This window comes from Gymnoscopelus microlampas, assembly GCF_963454915.1.
Source record: "Gymnoscopelus microlampas genome assembly, chromosome: 16".
Lineage (NCBI taxonomy): Eukaryota > Metazoa > Chordata > Actinopteri > Myctophiformes > Myctophidae > Gymnoscopelus > Gymnoscopelus microlampas.
Genome location: NC_139953.1, coordinates 37,904,930 through 37,919,929, shown reverse-complemented (window position 1 = coordinate 37,919,929; position 15,000 = coordinate 37,904,930). Strand labels below are relative to the sequence as shown.

General features: G+C 45.3%; 1 protein-coding gene across 1 annotated transcript in view; it reads right to left on the bottom strand.

Moving 5' to 3' along the window:
• galnt14 (UDP-N-acetyl-alpha-D-galactosamine:polypeptide N-acetylgalactosaminyltransferase 14 (GalNAc-T14)) overlaps positions 1–15,000 on the bottom strand; it is a 166,739-nt gene that overhangs the window by 131,270 nt on the left and 20,469 nt on the right. Inside the window, exon 2 of the mRNA XM_084083203.1 lies at positions 5,793–5,962. Within this exon, the coding sequence (XP_083939329.1) occupies positions 5,793–5,962 (170 nt within the window). The remainder of the gene's footprint in view (positions 1–5,792; positions 5,963–15,000) is intronic.

The following is a 15,000-nucleotide window of genomic DNA, read 5'->3' as shown; positions in this document are numbered from 1 at the left end:
TGTCGAAACCAATGGCGCGACACTGTCCATATTTTTTAACGGTCTACGTGACAATGCATTGTTTTACGTGGGTCCAAGAAACTTTTATTATGACATAAACCCATTATCCTGTGTGTGTGTATGTGTATCCACCGAGATTTGAACTTGGGTCCCCTCCGAAAGGGAAACTATATTTACTGAAATGAACCAAAGGGTGGCCAAGGGAGATTATGTATAACACATTATATTATTATACTTCAAATAGGGCCAGTCAGATACATATGATCTTTTATTAGCCAGTTGCATTGTATGGTAATAATCCATTTATTTTCTCAATTCCAGCACAATTTATCTGCATCTTTAGTGTATTATCCTGTTTTGGTTTTTCCAAACAATTTCATAGCAATGTGGATCCATTGTCTTTCCTGGAATGTCCAATGTCTGCATTCTGTCCACGTCCATGACACAATAATCCTTTATTATTATTAGATCAGTTTCTGTTTCCTTTTCCAGCTAAAGCCTCATTTATACGTATTTTATACGAGCGTGGAAACAGCCAAACTACAAGCTTGCACCGCGCAGCGAACCAAGCATAAACCAGGCATAATTATCTTGTACAGAAGAAGCTGTTATTATTATGTCGTCCATTGTCCTGCTGAAGCTTCGTCGCTGTATCCCCTCATTGTCTTGAATGGTATTACACGCTGTGTGTCGGTGCTGAGTGGCAGTGTATTGTTGCTGTGGTGTTATCTTATCCAGGCTGTAGTACTACAGTGGGGCTTAAGGGTGATTTGTACTTGGTTGCGCGCCGGTGTCTCGCACAGAAAAATAGGCGATCTACAACGCTCGCGACGCGACACCGGCACGCGCCCAAGTATAAATCTGGCATTATAAGACTGGCAAAGACACAGGGAGGCTCCCTCTGCTTATAGAGATAATGGCAGAGCGCTGGAAAGGAGTGGATCGCACACACACACACACACACATACACACACACACACACACACACGCACACACACACACGCACACGCGCGCGCACACACACACACACACACACACACACACATGAGAGCGAGGGAACAGGCAGGCGCACGCATGTTGCACATGCAAAAGAGAACTATGCACACACACAAACATGCACATACACACGAACCTTGCACAGAGTAGAGACACGGGGATAAACAAAGATATGCAAATGCATGCATGCTCTCTCGTGCCCTCTCTCTCTCACACACATGCACACATGCACACGCACACACACACACACACACACACACACACACACACACACACACACACACACACACACACACACACACACACACACACGCACACGCACACACACACACACACACACAGTCTCCCCAGCCTCTCAGGCTCCGCATGTGGCAATTATCTCTCCTCTCAACAGCTTGTGGCACTTCGCCCTTCTCCTCCATCTCCCCTCTTTCCTCGCTTTCACCTCCTCCCGCTCTCCTCTCATCCACTTTTCATCTGCTCGCTCCTTCCCCTCTCTCTCTCTCTCTCTCTCTCTCTCTCTGTCTCTGTCTATCCCCTAATCCCCTCTCCTCACCTTCACCTCCATTCTCCTCTCCTCATCTCCCCGTCTTCCCTGAGCTGTCTAGAGGAAGCTCTCATCTCACCTCCTCTGGCTCTGGGTCTCACCTCCTTCTCCCTTCCTCCCACCTGAAGTTCAACCCAGCAGGGAGAGCCGGTCCCTGGAAACAAACCAGCATAGAAACACTACCTCGCATAACACCTGAAGTTCAACACAGCAAGGGAGAACAGTCTCTGGAAACGAATCAGTATAAACACTACCTCGCATAACACCTTAATCCATTGAGACCTGAAGCCGATTCTACATGTCTCCTAAATCTCAACAGTATTCTGAAAAACCTATGTTTCTATATGAGTGGTGCTCAATGTTTTTCATGTCAAGGACCCCCAAAATTATATGCATTTGGCCGCGGACCCCCATCAAAATATTTTGTTCCAGGGACTCCCCAGAAGCAAAGATTTGAGTTAAAAATGTTCGCTTTAAAAATATATATATATTCAGAAGATTTGCACACATTTTCACGATTTTTCAAAAATAGCAGATCTACAAGCTCGTAGGGCGGCACTCGGTGCCGCGCTATGAGCTTGTAGATCTGCTATTTTTGAATAGCCAAAGTGTAAAATAATGCTTTTTAGCTCAAATCAAAAAATGACACAGTTCCAGGTATTAATGGGTTAAGTTCAACACACCAGGGAGAAACAGTCCCTCCCTGGAAACAAACCGGCATAGAAACGCTATACCTCCCATTACAGCAGAAGTTCAACACAGCAGGGAGAAGAGTCTCCGGAAGCAAACCAGCACAGGAACACTACCTCACATAACACCTGAAGTTTTGGATTTAATATGATTCATTATTAACCCATTAAGACCTGGAACTGTGTCATTTTTAGATTTGAGCTAAAAAGCATTATTTTACACTTTGGGCTATTCAAAAATAGCAGATATACAAGCTCATAGCGCGGCACCGAGTGCCGCGCTACGAGCTTGTAGATCTGCTATTTTTGAAAATTTGTGAAAATGTGTGCAAATCTTTGAATATATATATTTTTAAAGCGAACATTTTTAACTCAAATCTTTGCTTCCTGGGGTCCCTGGAACAAATTATTTTGATGGGGGTCCGCGGCCAAATATATATAATTTTGGGGGTCCTGTAGAATCGACATGTAGAATCGGCTTCAGGTCTCAATGGGTTAATGCAGTGACGGGAATTCAGTTTGAGCGAACCGGTGACTTTCTGATTACCAGACAGCCTCTCTGCCCACTATAGGCCACGGCTGGCAAAATTCACACACAGCAAGGGAGAATAGTCCCTGGAAACAAACCAGCATAGAAACACTACCTCGCATAACACCTGAAGTTCAACACAGCAGGGAGAAACAGTGCCTCCCTGGAAACAAACCGGCATAGAAACGCTACCTTGCATTATCGCAGAAGTTCAACGCAGCAGGGAGAAGAGTCTCTGGAAGCAAACCAGCACAGGAACACTACCTCACATAACACCTGAAGTTTTGGATTTAATATGATTAATTATTAATCCAGTGGCGGGAATTCAGTTTGGGGGGCCGCGGGAGGTGAACCGGGGACTTTCTGACTAATTATTCTGGTGACTCTCTGTCCGCTAGGCCACGGCCATCAAAGTTCAAACGAACCAGCTTAGAAACACTACCTCGCATAACACCTGAAGTTCACACAGCAAGGGAGAACAGTCCCCCATGGAAACAAATGAGCATATAGAAACACTACCTCGCATAACACCTGAAGCTCACACAGCAAGGGAGAACAGTCCCCCATGGAAACAAATGAGCATATAGAAACACTACCTCGCATAACACCTGAAGTTCACACAGCAGGGGAGAACAGTCCCTCATGGAAACAAACGAGCATAGAAACACTACCTCCTCCTGTTACAGGAGAGCACAAGAGAGGACAAAATCAATCAGACGCAGGCATACAAGAAAGAGCAGCCTCACTCACTCACTCACTCACTCACTCACTCACTCACTGACTCACTCACTCACTCACTCACTCATGCATCCACATTCCACACACACACACACACACACACACACACACACACACACACACACACACACACACACACACACACACACACACACACACACACACACACACACACACACGCAGTCCACACATCGGACACATAAAAGCAACACATTCTTGTGTATCTCCTGTAGTTTTTGGCTCGAAACCATGAAATACAGCAGGATGTCAATGATCCTGTCAGACAATCCTGAGATATAAAAGGAAATATTGAGGTAATACACGTGCACGCGCGCGCACACACACACACACACACACACACACACACACACACACACACACACACACACACACACACACACACACACACACACACACACACACACACACCCTCCCCGCACATATACAGTACTAGAGTTTCGGGGGGCTACGCCCCCCTCAACCCCAGCCGCGCACGGGGCCCAGCGTGGCCGTGTGTATATTGGGGGACCCAAATCGGCGGAGTGAAAGTGTGGAAAAGTTTTTTTGAAGAAGGAAAAAATTTGAAGAAATAATATTTGTTATGTTTCAGGGGGTCCACAGGGGGTCCGCGGACCCCCTGATGGTCCACTGACCCCCTGTGGAGTGTTGGGACGCGCGGGGACACCCCTGGAACATTGCGGACCATTTCGGGTTTTTTTTTTTTTTCATGAAGGTGGTTGCTTGTTTCTGGCGCAGGCTGTGCAAACCTGGCAACCCAGCGCATGCTGCCGCACGTTTAAGTGGCGTAGCGTCATGAGGGTCAGTGGGGCCGTGGCTCGGTCAGTGAAGACCCTGTAGTGTGGATGATATGTGGCATAGAGGGGCAGATTGTAAATCCACAGAGGAAACATCCGTGGGCTACCATTGGTTCAGCGATGTGTGCGGTCGCCCTGCGGCCCCTCCTCCTCCACCAATGTGCAGTATTGAGAGCCCTGACGTCACAACAATTGGAGCGATGGGGACTGCACTGTGGTTGGTTAGGGTACACCTAGGGCCCAGGTAGAACCCAGTTAAAGCCTGCATGGGCAAACCCAGTTAGGACCCGCCTTGGTCCCACATAAACATGGCTAGTTGGGGCCCACCTAAGGGCCAGGTAGAAGCTACTTATAGCCTGCATGGGCATCGCAGTTGGGACTGAAGTGGATGCCGCTGACATTGCTGACATGGGGTCCATATGGTTTAGCCCACCTTGAAAGCATATGGGAACTACGCTGGCATGCTGGCTGTAATGCAAACGCTGCATCATACGTGCAGTGTGTAGTTTGATGTTGTGTGTGTAGCAGATATACCTGCAGTGTGTAGATCAATGTCCATAGGAAAGTCAATGCCCAGCAGTGTTTTTTTTTTTCCCCAGCAGAGTTTCTAGTGTCTCTGTGTCTCTCTGGAAGAGGTTGCACATGAACTCTGCAGCCGCACTGAGGCGCTCCAACACAAACACTCTGACATTAAGCTGCTTCACACAACAAACATCAGCACCACGCTGCTGTTTGTCCAAAAGACACAATATCTCCTCTCCCACCGACGTCATGTGTTCATTTATCGACAGCCGTACAGACTCCTTTTGACACATTTTACGTCGTTTATCCAGCTCTCACTGACTCTCCACATCGGGCTGTTATTTTGCTGCGATCAAGTCAACGATGTGAGAGATTAGCTATCACAGAGGGACGGACAGGGGGTGAAACATAGTCTTGCGCCATGCCTTTCGGCCTGGCGGAGACAATTAAAAACCGAAAGTAAAGGAAATGGCCATTTCTGCAACAGAAGTAGTCAATAAACTATGCTATGAAAACATGGGCCACATTGGCAAAGAATGTAAGAAAGAGGCAATCATGTAGAAAATAGCCGATCTCCAAGCTTACAAAGCCTCTCAACGTGAGGCGTTGCGAGCTTGTAGATCGGCTATTTTCACAATATTTACTTGTGGAACGGAGTCAAACAGAATGGGGGGGTCCCAGATCAAGTACGTGTATTTGGGGGGGGGGGGGGGGGGGGGGGGCGGCGTGAAAGGGTTGATAAACACTGCTGTAATCGGAGCGAAATTATCTGAAATTACTACATGACCATAATGCAGCGTAACATGCGTTGCACGGGGCGGTCCTGCCATTACGTTAGTTGCTGTAGTTGCTGTGGAGCGACATAGTTCTCCAGAAGACACACACAAACATACACCATCTACAATGGACGAACTATACAGTATTACAGGTACAGTGCATTGCTGTTGGAAGCATACCTGTAGTGTCGTGTGTCCCGCAGGGCTCTGTTGCTGGGAATACGCTCGCTCTCTCTCTGGTTGAAGGCGTACAGGGCATAGGGGTCATCTCCTGGCCTCCACCGCTTCACGTTCAGGTAAGTCCTCTCATCGAAGGCCTCCAGCATGTCCTCCCACTCTGCATCTGAGAGCTGGCCATGCCAAAAAACAACCAACATTTTAAAAAATGCACCAGATTATCCATCATCTGGCAATGCTTCCAGCTCCCTCAGAGGCTAAACTCAAGATTATTTTTGAAACAACAAACCCTATACTTTACCCTATGCCAGTGGTGGAAAAAGGACTCAAATGTTTTACTTAAGTAAAACAATCAATACTGCAATGTAGAATACTCTGTTACAAGTAAAAGTCCGGAATTCATCATTTACTTGAGTAAAAGTACAAAAGTATTGGCATCAAAATATACTTAAAGTACCAAAAGTAAAAGTACTATGTTTGAAAATAGCAGATCTATAAGCTCACAACGTGTCACGCACGCACGCACACAGGCAGGCAAGCACGTGTGAAAACATCATCTCCTTCCCCTGGCCTTCTGCCTTGCGGAGATAGCAAACAAAACAGTGGTTGCGTAGCCAACATCTAATCACTAGCCTAATGAACCATTTAATAAATTGAGTAATAACTTTCTCAAATTAAACGAGGATAAGACAGAAGTCTTTAGCCTCAAAGCAAAAAGGGATGATGAGCTCTTTAAAATAATTGGCAACCTGACTCCCTATTATGATCAAAAAGAAGTACAAAGCCTGTGTTATTTTATACTCTGGTTTGAGTTTCAACTTCAAGTTCCATGTAAACCAAGTGACCAAAACAGCATTGTTTAATCTCAGACATATTGTAAAAGTACAACTCCTCCTAACTCAGTAAGACGCTGAAAGAGTTATTCATGCTTCTATCTCAAGTCCTTCTACTTGTTTATTTAAAGCTCTCAACAGGTAAGGCCAGCCTGCTGTACATCACACACTCCCGGTTGTTTCATGTTCTTTCACAAGTCATTAGATCCTCTATTGCAGGCTTGTAGGAGTGCAAACTGTTAGTTGGACTAATTCATTTCATCGTACAATTTAAGGTCATTTCTTTACACTTCAATGAACACTGTACATTTTGCTGCGTGGCCATGGAAGCATCGTGTTCATTCTACATGCAGTACAATGGTCACAGACGGGGACCATTCTAACCATAGAAGAGCTGGCCAAACAATACTATATGTTTTTTAAAGCAAACATTTTCAACTCATATCTTTTTTGCTTCTTGCTGGATTCCTGGGATTTTTATGTGTGATATGTATTTGTCCGCGGACCCCCCCCCCCCCCCCTCCAACTCAAAATATTTAGTTCCAGGGACCCCCAGCAGAAGCAAAGATTTGAGTTACAAATGTTGGCTTTAAATATATATTCAAAGATTTGCACACATTTTCACGATGTTTTCAAGAATAGCAGATCTACAAGCTCATAGCCGCACTATGAGCTTGTATATCTGCTATTTTTAATAGCCAAATAGGACATGGAGGCCATTTCATTTAACCATATGTAACACAGTCAGAAGTTCCTGCTCTGCTGCTGCCAAACACTACTACAAACATTGAAGGAGGGTTGAGAATGTTGAGAGTGTGTGTGTGTGTGTGTGTGTGTGTGTGTGTGTGTGTGTGTGTGTGTGTGTGTGTGTGTGTGTGTGTGTGTGTGTGTGTGTGTGTGTGTGTGTGTGTGTGTGTGTGTGTGTGTGTGTGTGCGCGTGTGTGTGTGAGAGAGTGCACCTCTTGCAATGCAGTGTATCTGTGCATACGTTTGTGCCTGTATGACTTGAGAGTGCGTGTACAGTATACGTGTTCATGCACATGCATGCGTTTGAGTCGGTGTCAGTGAGATAAGTGAGAAAGAGGGGGATTGGGTTTGTTTGTGTGTTAACGGTACGACACAGCCTCAGTCCCATCTTAAATCTAGGTCAGACAGGTACCTTCGCACCGCTCAGCGCGGGAACTCGCTTGGCTTTCGCCTTACTCACAGGACTATAAGCCGGCGTTTGACGGCAGACCTGCCTTATTTCCATGTTTTTAACTTCACCTTATTCTCAAACACGCCCGAATTCTGTCACTAGTCATGTGAGAACAAATTCTATAAGACTACCCTACACTTACGCTGAGAATTAACCACATGAACCCTAGGGCATGTCATAATGGGCGAACCTTACCAACATGTGGTAAAGATAGGCAAACATTCAGCCAAAACTGCGGCACATTGTGAGCTTGTTTACGGCATAGACAGTTGGTGTACTGTAGAGGGAAAAAGGAGGGGGCCCAGTACAAACTCCTGGGGGACACCGGTCAATTAAGTATGTAGGGTTTAAGTGATCAAAAAGTGTGTGTGTGTGTGTGTGTGTGTGTGTGTGTGTGTGTGTGTGTGTGTGTGTGTGTGTGTGTGTGTGTGTGTGTCACTCACTCACTCACTCACAGTGAGTGAGTGAGAAGAGAAGAGAAGAGAAGAGAAGAGAAGAGAAGAGAAGAGAAGAGAAGAGAAGAGAAGAGAAGAGAAGACTGTTCACCCACTGCACACGAAACGAGGTAGAAACTGAGCTACACTTCCTAACCACTTCAGACATCAGAGACACACTTCCCACGGATTACAATCACCCAAGGAGCGTTTGAAAACATGACTAATGACAAAGACCTCTCATATCTGCTGGGTGAAGTACAACAATGTGCAAACACAGTAGCAAGATGTGTGAGCTGTTGTGACAGGAGAAGGATGTCTAATGGAATACAACCACCTTAAGGACTACATATTATTGTGTGCATCCCTGCACTGTTTACACCAAATAACCTTGGTGCATGCATAGAAATACTGGTCATATAAACAGAGCAACTGACTTTAACCCATTAAAGCTGGGACCACTTTAACCATTATTTTATACTTTGGCTAAAGTGCCACGCTACGAGCTTGTATAATATACAAGCTCGTATATTATATTATATTATTTTTCAAAAAGAGCAGATATATATTATCTGCTCTTTTTGAAAAATCTTGAACATTTGTGCAAATATTTGAATGAATATATTTTTTAAAGGGAACATTTTTGACTCAAATCTTTGCTTCTGGGGATCCCTATTAGAAAATATTTTGAGATGGGGGTCCGCGGCCAAATACATATCATTTTGGGGGTCCTTGACATGAAAAAGTTTGAGAACCACTGACTCATTTGCAGAATCCCCAGAAGCAAAGATTTGAGTAAAACATAATTGGCTAAAAAAAATATATATATTCAAAAGATTTGCACAAAAATAGCAGATCTACAAGCTCATAGTGCGGCACTCGGCGCCGCGCTATGAGCTTGTAGATCTGCTATTTTTGAATAACCAAAGAAATCTTAAAATGACACGGATGCGTTACCGGTCTAAATGGGTTAATACAATTACATTTGAATGAACTGCTGCTACTTGTCGCCAAGGTTTTATACCAAGTGAATGTAAAACATTGAAGTACTGCAGTCAACGTTCAAAAGGTTATACCAAGCGAACCTCTCCTGTATGGATGTGAGTGAGGTTTGAGGGCGGGGGAAAAAAAGCGAGGATAGCGAAGTCTGGTGTGTTTTTGTGTGTACAGCATGTGAGAGATAAAAAGCAAATGAGACAGAGCGAGGGCGGGAGAGAGAGAGAGAGAGGGAGAGAGAGGGCGATAAATTGTGTTTATGGTTCGAGAGCAACAAAGAGAGCAGACAGAGTATGCAGAGTGCACTGACGTACTTGTGTCTATTTTGTCAGGAAGAGACAGACATAAAGACAGAGAGAGAGAGATAGATAGAGAGAAATAGAAAGATAGAGGACATTATTAACGTGTGTGCATGTTTTGAGAGCACATTGTGTGTGTGTGTGTGTGTGTGTGTGTGTGTGTGTGTGTGTGTGTGTGTGTGTGTGTGTGTGTGTGTGTGTGTGTGTGTGTGTGTGTGTGTGTGTGTGTGTGTGTGTGTGTGTGTCTGTAATATTTGAAGAAATATACATTGTAGAATTTGAAGAAATATACATTGTGAGGACAGTTTTCCTGGTCCTCACAAGACAAATGGTTGTTTTATAGTTAAAAAACATTTTTTAGAGATACGTTTACAATTAGAAAAACATTCAGGTCAGGATTAGGACATTTAAGTGTCTTAGAGGTTAGGTTTAGGGATTGGATTTAGAGTTCAACATGATTTATACTTAGTTGCGCGCCAGTGTCATGCACTGAAAAACAGCCGATCTACAAGCTCACAACGCGTCGCAGCGCGACGCGCTGTGGGCTTGTAGATCTGCTGTTTTTCGGCTTTAGGCTTACGGTTAAAACTGCCAAAATATATGTATTTTTAAATTACATTCATAAAATCACTTTCCTAAAGCGTTGATGTCCTCACAAGTATAGTAATACAAACGTGTGTGCGTGTGTGTGTGTGTGTGTGTGTGTGTGTGTGTGTGTGTGTGTGTGTGTGTGTGTGTGTGTGTGTGTGTGTGTGTGTGTGTGTGTGTGTGTGTGTGTGTGTGTGTGTGTGTGTGTGTGTGTGTGTAATAGCTCAGCAGTTTGCTGTTCCTTCATCACGTGACTCATAAACATGAGAGTGGAGCTTCAGCAGTATTTCTATTACAATGACCTCCCTTCACCGCATAACGACCACACGACAGCACACACTGGAGATGAATGGTTAACCAATGCACACGCACGCGCGCACGCACACACACACACATTCGGGACGATCACCCGATTGGTTTTCCCTATGTCGATATGAAGGTCCAATCCCCCTGGTGACTACACGGGTCGAGTGGCCACAATTGAACGATATGAAAATGTTAACGATCGCCCAGACCGACATCGGCAAACTGTAAAGGTCACCGCACAGACATATATTATTCACACGTATGTAGAAACAAACAAATACAAATACACACACACAGCATGTACCCACAAGCGCACACACACATGAACATAAACACATGCATGCACCAACAACATCAATATGAACACCAACAACACCAACACGTGCGTGGATTTCCAGGTTCATTTTGATGATCAATCAATTAATTGTTTTCCGGCTTGGATCGATGGAGAACCAAGGACCAAGGTGGTATAAATTTAGTTGCTATTTATCGGTGTTAACCCATTCAATCTGGGAACGCATCTACACATGTCTTCTAAATCCGTGGTCTTCAACGTTTTCAGGCCAAGGATCCCCTAGCTAAGAGAGAGATGAAGCAGGGACCCCCTACTCTATACTGTATAAAATTATGTTTCAGATTAAAGTTCTTTTCTTACTTAGTCTGCTCTTTTTTCCCTCTACACCTCTTTGCCAAAAATAGCCGATCTACAAGCTCTCAACGCCTCGCAGCGCGAGGCGTTGAGACCTTGTAGATCTGCTATTTTTGGCTAATGTTCCCCTCAGAAAAGGAATTCTAGTGTTCAAGTGGTTAATGTAAACCCCCTATAGTAGCTCTGAGGACCCCCTAGGGGTCCCCGACCCCCTGTTGACGGGTTTCTGAAAAACGAACATTTCTACAGCGTATCAGTGGTGCTCAAACTTTTTCATGTCAAGGAGGATGTTTTTTTCTATACATTGTTAAAATATTAATGTTGTATTATCATTCAAATCTTATAGTGGCTTACCAATTATTTGGGGGCCCAGTTGCGAATACCCTCGCGGCCCAACCGACGGGCCCCCGCGGCCCACACCGGGCTGAGAATTCAATACGGATACCAAAACTCACTAGCGACATATTGGCTGATGGGGCCGTGGGCCCATTATATTGTAATATAACAATATTTGTGTCAGGGGACGTCATGTGGATGGAAGGATCCTGAAAACAAGTGTCGCCCCCCCCCCCCCCCCCCATTGCACACACCACCCTTATTATTCTCTCCTTATTCACAAGCACGACTTGCTGATGCGACAGATTTGTCTAAATGGGGCCATTAGAAGACTAGGAATCACTGCTCGTGCGTGTGCGTCGTGTGTGTGTGTGTGTGTGTGTGTGTGTGTGTGTGTGTGTGTGTGTGTGTGTGTGTGTGTGTGTGTGTGTGTGTGTGTGTGTGTGTGTGTGTGTGTGTGTGTGTGTGTGTGTGTGGGTGGGTGGGTGGGTGGGTGGGTGTGTGGGTGTGGGTGTGTGTGTGTGTTTGTATTACTATACTTGTGGGACCAAACGTCCCCACAAGTGTAGTAGAATTTGAGGAATAGACGTTGTGAGGACCATTTTACCTGGTCCTCGCAAGAAAAAAATGGTTGTATTATGGTTGAAATCATCTTTAGAAATACGTTTATAATTAGAAAAAGATTCAGGTTGGGGTTAGGTTTAGGATTATATATTTAGAGATTAGTTTTATGGATTTTCCCCCCATTTTATACTTAGTTGTGCGGCGATGTCAAACACCGGAAAATAGCCGAGTGTGTGTGTGTGTGTGTGTGTGTGTGTGTGTGTGTGTGTGTGTGTGTGTGTGTGTGTGTGTGTGTGTGTGTGTGTGTGTGTGTGTGTGTGTGTGTGTGTGTGTGAGTGTGAGTGTGAGTGTGAGTGCACACAGCAACATGAGACTATAGCAGGTTCCCCTGGTGGCTGTAAAAGTGAGGCATGCAAAGCAAATGAGGGAGAGAACGGGAGAGGGAGAGAGGGGGAGAGAGAGAGAGAGAGGGAGGGGGGGGGGGGAGAGAGGGGAATGGGAAAAGCCACTTTTGTACAACATTTCCACAATAAAAGCAGGGAAAAACGTCATTAATGGCGGCTTTGCTTTTTTTTCCACCCGGAACCCCCAGAAAAGCCAGCTCCCAGTGTGCACTTACATTGCATGCCAGCGTTGCGGAATCAGAGTCGTATAACGTGTAACAACAACACAACAGTCTGTTTTTCTATAATTTACTATAGCCTGACACTCAGCCTGAATTTTTCATTTCGTTTCACTCTATTATTCAGTCTGAAAGCGCTCTTGACTGCAGCCGGTTTCTGAGATGGGGGCGTGGCCAAAGTGGGACTCTTTGGCGAGTGGTTCATACTAGATTGGGGCCGTTTAAGATTTTCAACCGAGAAAACCCTGCCTTTCTACAGAGTCACCAGACCCTGAATGCGAGGCTATAGCGATTCAGGGGCTGGAGCCAGGCTAATAATTTACCGCAGTAACAGAAGCTCTGCTACTGAAGCATTTTCAATCACAGAGTGACATAGACGCTGTTTTTTCCAAATAAGAGGAGCATGCTAAAGTTGTAACCCACTCAGTCAACAGGATATCCCAAGACTCATGAGCCGAGAATTGCGAAAATAACGGAACACCTTCGTCGTTTTAACAGTTTTTTGGGCGGATCCAGTTTGAGAACTGCACTTCCGCATTCCTGGAGTGCAGAAGTGCGGGAAGGCACCGTTTGACTGGAGAGGTACAGTCACCGTTTGACTTCTTTGGGATGTCCGTACACAATATATATTTTGGGGAGTGAGACAGTGTTGACTGTTGTCAAAAAGATCGTTCCTAAAGTTATAAAACTCAATGTAATTTCACTCTCTCTCCCTTTCTCCTCTGCCGTTTGCTCTATCTCTCTCTTTACCAAACAGACACTAGTCTGTTACTTAAGTAAAACATTTGAGTACTTTTTCCACCACTGCTTTTGGGGAGTGAGAGCGTTGTTCTCGACACTTTTCTAGCCAACACTGTATTTAGATTTCCCCGGACGCATTGGTAGGCGGGAGATCTCTGCTCGACCGGAGACTAAGAGGGAGGGTGAGAGATACGTCTGGAGAGAGGGAGGTAGGGAGTGAGATAGAGATAGGGGGAGATAGGGAGGGAGAGAGAGAGAGAGTGAGATAAATGAAAGAGGGGGCAGGAGAGAGAGAGAGAAGAAATAGAGGCAAGGAGAAAGATGGTGGGTTGTGTTTGAAAAGAGAAGAAAATAAAGAGACAGATGGAAGAGAAGATTCTCTGTGTGTGGGTGTGTGTGTGTGTGTGTGTGTGTGTGGTGTGTGTGTTGTGTGTGTGTGTGTGTGTGTGTGTGTGTGTGTGTGTGTGTGTGTGTGTGTGTGTGTGTGTGTGTGTGTGTGTGCGTGTGTGCGTGCGTGTGTGTATGTGTGTGTGTGTGTGTGTGTGTGTGTGTGCAGTCTGATCTCACACAATTTAGTATACATTGCACAGACCCAGTGCACGTCATTCTGTGCATAGTCGCCTAGAAAACCCCAAAATCCGTGCATATGTACGGCGAGTCCCACGGTGGGCGTAACCGGTTGCAACCAGGAAGCAGAGCAGACCCCACAACAACATTTACGATTCTGTGCCTATCGGTATACATAACTCAAACGGCGCTGCATAGGCTCAAGCGAACGTCGCAACGTTCGTTTGCTTTAGTTTAGCTCACTCAGTGGTCCCTCACGTGGCTCCAGTTCGCTTGAGACTGTGCGCCTCTGAAATGGTTTAGTCAATGGAGGAGATGCGAGGCGGCTATGCTCGGGTTTTCCTGCTGTCTATGCACGGAATGACACTCCGTGCAATGTATATTAAGTTGTGTGAGATCGGGTTGCAGCCAGCATGTATGTGTGTGTGTGTGTGTGTGTGTGTGTGTGTGTGTGTGTGTGTGTGTGTGTGTGTGTGTGTGTGTGTGTGTGTGTGTGTGTGTGTGTGTGTGTGTGTGTGTGTGTGTGTGTGAGTATATAACTGAATAGCCCACCCAAGGTAGTGAGTTGTAGTTTATCAGTGATGCTTTCAAGATACATTCAGGGTTGCAGGTAGCCTGAAGAGAAGAGAAGAGAAGAGAGAGAGAAGAGAAGAGAAGAGAAGAGAAGAGAAGAGGAAGAGAAGAGAAGAGAAGAGAAGAGAAGAGAAGAGAAGAGAAGAGAGCATTCTTCCTAATGCTCCTTGTCTCTATCTCAACACCTCTCATTATGTCTTACATGGACAGACATGCAATTAACCAACCTCAGTCACATACCGCTGGGCAAACTGTGTGTGTGTGTGTGTGTGTGTGTGTGTGTGTGTGTGTGTGTGTGTGTGTGTGTGTGTGTGTGTGTGTGTGTGTGTGTGTGTGTGTGTGTGTGTGTGTGTGTGTGTGTGTTTCACCTCCTCCGGATCTTATTAATTTGTTCAGACGAGACCAAACGATACATTTAGAATCACAATGAGAGCTGCGTATCCTCCTCCCCGGACTCACATATACATGCACATTCATATACACACTCCCGCACACGCACACGCAC